General features: G+C 45.3%; 1 protein-coding gene across 1 annotated transcript in view; it reads left to right on the forward strand.

The window, feature by feature from the left end:
- The window catches only part of LOC125299611 (exostosin-1), a 249,295-nt gene that overhangs the window by 238,761 nt on the left and 5,534 nt on the right, over nt 1-5,000 (forward strand). Inside the window, exon 10 of the mRNA XM_048250942.1 lies at nt 4,673-4,833. Within this exon, the coding sequence (XP_048106899.1) occupies nt 4,673-4,833 (161 nt within the window). The remainder of the gene's footprint in view (nt 1-4,672; nt 4,834-5,000) is intronic.

Consider the following 5,000-nt stretch of genomic DNA (forward strand, 5'->3'; position numbering starts at 1 on the left):
TTGTCGAGATACCCGAGGCTTTGCGGCAAACAGCTCACACCTGACAAGGTGCCAAATCACATGTGAGCAGGGCATTGGGGAGCAGGTTGCCATCTATGTTCCTCTTTGGAAACAGAAACATTTCAGTGTGTGAGTGTTGAGGCTATGCCAGCTGGCTGTATGAAACTGCGCCATTACACTGGAGGCTCCATTAAAGCAAAATGCCATCCCAAGTCAGCATCAACATCCTGGATGACAGGGTGAAATAGATATGTAGATGGTTTTTTTTTGAAAACACCGCTAACTCCATACAAATGGTTGAATTTATGGTATTAATGGTGTTGACTTGTCAAGATCACTTGGTTCAAATTAGAGCTGACATAAGAGGACACCAAACTGAACGTAAAAAGTAAAAGTTTATAGTAACGATCATTAATTAACAAAGTATATAAATAAATCAGTAGGTGGGAAGCTAACCAAAAGTGTCATGCACATCAGCATGTGTATGTGTAAAGTACAAATGTCAGTGGGAAGGAGGGAGGGCTGCAGCCAGTCTTTCAGCATCAGGCTGGGTGTGACAAAATGACTACAAGTCTCTGTTTATGAAATGTTGTGGTGGTAGCTGTTCTGTGTGTGTGTGTGTCCTAATGCCTTATTAATGTCAATTCACTCCTCTGCATTCAATTAGTCACTCTTAACAAATATTTCCAATGCGGCATCAGCAAGCTGTCTTGGCTTGTTTTAATTGTGGCCGCCTGTTTAATTTAATAAGACAGTAATGTTTGTGAGGGAGGCTTGGCCGCGTAGGGGGCCAAACACAGGCACGTCTCCCCCACCCAAGCCTCTCCCTGCTGTCCATACCCCTACTCAGCTTTGATGCCTTGCCAAGTGTTGTTTCTGCTCGAAAGGAAGAAACACTGTGGTTTCTCACATTGCTCCTGCAAAAAAAAAAAAAAAAAAAATCAGTGACGGGTTCTCAGAGGCCCTTGCATAGCACTGTCTGGCTCAACTGAAACTGGGCTTTGATTGTGGAGAGAACAGCCTCAATCCCTGAGATTCTCGGCTCAGGGTTTTCCATTATGGAGAACATCACGAGGCCCCATCTCACTGCCGGGGTGTGCTGAGAGGGCCGGCGAGATGTGGACGGACATGTTGTTCTGCAGCAGCACTCTTCTCCGCTGACGGACTGTTCACTGCTGCAGCACTATCTCTGGTGAGTGCATGATCCTGGACATGACTGGACAGGTGGAGCCCATATGGAAGCTCCACATTCTGAATGACCACTACAATTCCTGCTGTCCCGTTTAGTGTAAATCAGTCCTCGTCGAGCATGAGGATGATGTTACAATCGCGTTTAATTTAAACGTTAATGGGAAAATATCTCGTTTTTGCTGTGGGCACCTACTGCCAAAATGTTTCAGCTCTGCCCTGACAGCGGTGTTTATAAATTCATAATGAAAGTCTCCATAATAATATAATGCACAGTTGGGAAATATGCATCAGACATTAATGTGTTGCAGAGAAAATGTAGATCAATGGCAAGCTTGTTTAACTATCTTTATCCATTACATGGTTAGTTGGTGTCTTTTCGAGTTACAATTTGTGTGTCATGAAAAATGAGCTGGAATCTTGTCTTGAAATCTACTATCACTGTCTGCCAAACATTTAGAGTAATGAACCCTCCAGATGCTGTCTTTATGTGGGTGCCGTTAACTCAAGAATCTCCCTTCACTGTGAAATGCAAATTTTGAGACAATTATGCCAACACTGGGAAAAAATGCCATCTGGCAATGAAGAACTAATGAAACCCAAGTTGTTTCGAGCAGTAAAAGGGATTTGCGAAAAAACATTAATTCTTTGGCTTTGGGAAACTCTGTGATGATCAAGAGTGTCAGAGCCTGAAGTCACACTTTGAGCAAGGTCCATATATATTATGAATGCCTTTAACATCAACCTGAGTATTTTCACCTGACCTCTTCAGAACCGTTTTGTGCTTCGTTTTTATGTCAATTCAAAGAGCAAAGTGCCACCGTTTGGCCCAGGCAAATATACTGTAAATAATTCATAAGCACACAGTGAAAGTGTAATGATGCCACCTCTGATAAGATGAATAGCTGCAAAGTTACCGTATAGAAAGATACGTTTGCTGCAAGTTGTATTGCTTTGCTCTCAAAGAGAAGACGTCCTGTCCTGTCCTGCAAGTTGTATTGCTTTGCTCTCTCTGGGAGGATGTGTCTCAGTCTTGTGGGCCAGTTCAGCTTGTTCTCTTTTCCCTCCAATATGTTCTACCTCGAAGCTCCCATTAATGGATTGATTTGAAAAGCTAGCCATGTTTTGGACTCGATTATGTATCATTCATTGCCGCAATGTTTTATTAATTTCAGTTTGCACTTCTACCTTACCAGAAGAGGCACTTATCTTTTATGCTGGAACAAAAATTTCAGCGGAGGCCTCCGAACAAAAGTTTTATGAGGACTCGCTGAGGGCTCTTGAACCGGCACCGTCACCCCCCTCCACACACACACACACACACACACACACACACACACACAAAACCTCTGCCCCAAAGTTCCATCTTTTTAATACTCTGCCACAGTAATTGGTCCTTAAACACACAGTGCATTTTAATTGAAAAGTTGTGATTTGAAAAAAAAGTGGCACATTGAATAGAACGCTGGAGACTGCAGCGAATCACGGCCGAAGAAACTCACATAATTGCGTCGCTCTAATTCATTGATTACCTTATTATTTTAAAGAGGAAGTGTAATGGCTGATAGAAATGGTATCGTGAAAGAGGCCTCATTACATTCATCCACTCTTCATGGCACTCTGGCTCTTATGCCCCGATATAGAGCCCCAATCAGACGCACTGGGTCTGAAGTCAGCAGACGTGTGGTCAACAGAAGGATTGCTCCCCGGCTGGCACAGTAGATCCATTCACAAACGAAAATGTCCGCACTGCAGTCCCAGTGTCCTTAACATTGGGGATCTCGCCTTGTTGACCCTCCTGCAATCACGTCTGCAGCCAGTTGGTATTGGGGGGAGAGAGCCCGCAAAATGCCACCTCATTTGAGCAGAGCACACGGTCACTGTAGGTCTGCTGCTGTGTGCTCCTGAGCTCTGTTATCCTAGCAGACCCACCGGTATTATTATGCTGTGGATTAAACTGGGCAGAGAGAGAGAGAGTCAAGTCCAGAGTATCGGTCTCACTGATCAATATTGTCCCTCCCGAGTTCCCGTAAGAAGGGAATGATTCAGTGAGTTTCCTAGCTCTGACCTCCCTCCGACGCATGTGGCAAGGCATCCAGGCGATCACAGATTGCAAAACTACAAGCTCCAACCACCCCCCCACCCCTCGTCACCGACACCTCCTTGCCTGATGAGCTGAACCACTTCTATGGCCACTTTGACAGGGACAGCAAGCAGGTGGCCATCAAGGCTGTGATCTCTGCAGATCCACCACTCCACCACCGATGTTGCTGATGACACTACGGTGATTGGTCTCATCAGCAACAACAATGAGACGGCCTACAGGGAGGAGGTCCAGCACCTAACATTGTGGTGCACTGAAAACAACCTGGCTCTCAACACCAAGAAGACCAAAGAGCTCATTGTGGACTTGAGGAAGTCTAAAGCTAGCACACACACCCCCATTCTCATCAATGGGACAGGTGCAGCTTCAAGTTTCTGGGTGTCCACATCTCTGAGGACCTCTCTTGGACCCTCAACACCTCTACCCTGATCAAGAAGGCTCACCAGCGTCTCTTCTTCCCAAGGAGACTAAAGAAGGTCCATCTATCTCCTCAGATCCTGGTGAACTTCTACCGCTGCACCATCGAGATCATCCTCACCAACTGTGTCACAGTTTGGTATGGCAACTGCTCTGCCTTCGACCGGAAAGCACTGCAGAGGGTGGTGAAAACTGCCTAACGCATCACCGATTCCTCACTCCCCTCCATCGAGGCCATCCAGGCCAAGTGATGGTTGCGTAAGGCGCGCAGCATCATCAAAGACTGTTCCCACCCTAACCACAGACTGTTTACCCCACTCCCCTCCAGGAGGCGCTACAGGTCTCTCCGCACCCAAACCAGCAGGTTCAGAGGAAGCTTTCGTTGTCTGTGTACTTGTACTCTGTACAATGACAATAAAGTTTAATCTAAATCTAAATCTAGCTCTCCGCACACATATCCGTCATCATGTTCCCATACATCAAATCCATAATTAAGTGAGACATGTTATGAATGAGAGAAATTGCGCTCTGTCAGAAATAATGGGAGGCACTACTGAGGCCATTATTAGTGTGTAATTCCTGAAGGGTGGATTATTTGCATGATATAAAGCGTGCCGAGAGGTAATGGCCACCAGGGCAATTAATCTAACGGTAGGAAAGGCCTGTTCCAAATCCCCGCCACCCTGTCTCTCTCTCTCTCTCTCTCTCTCTCTCTCTCTCTCTCTCTCTCTCTCTCCCCATCTACCCTTTGCTTTTTCTTGTTCTTTATTATGAAGTGTTTCAAAGGCCCATTGCTTACTTGCATTGTTGAACATTCATTTTCATGTTGCCCAAATGGAATGGAAGGAAGGTTTTTGGGCCTTTCAGGAGAGGCATTTTACTAAACTCGCACATACTTCTTCTAAAAAAAATGTCTCTCTGTTTCTGTTCTCTGTTCTTGCCTGTTTTGGGTGGTGGCTGCAGGTTGACTTCGCCTTCATCGTGTGGCACAGTTTCCCAGACAGGATCGTGGGCTACCCAGCAAGAAGCCACTACTGGGACCTGGGGAAGGGGCGTTGGGGGTACACCTCCAAATGGACCAACGAGTACTCCATGGTGCTCACCGGCGCAGCATTCTACCACAGGCAAGTAAAACGCAACAGATGAACCACTCTCACATAATAGCCCATCCATTAGTTTATTGTTCTTTTTTTGTTTTTTTGTTTTTTTTTATTATTCGAATGATTTTCTAAATCCCCTGTGATAATGTTATATAAATGTTATTAAATGAATGATAAAATGAATATTGAAA

The sequence above is a fragment of the Alosa alosa genome, chromosome 8 (assembly GCF_017589495.1).
Source record: "Alosa alosa isolate M-15738 ecotype Scorff River chromosome 8, AALO_Geno_1.1, whole genome shotgun sequence".
Taxonomy (NCBI): Eukaryota; Metazoa; Chordata; class Actinopteri; order Clupeiformes; family Clupeidae; genus Alosa; species Alosa alosa.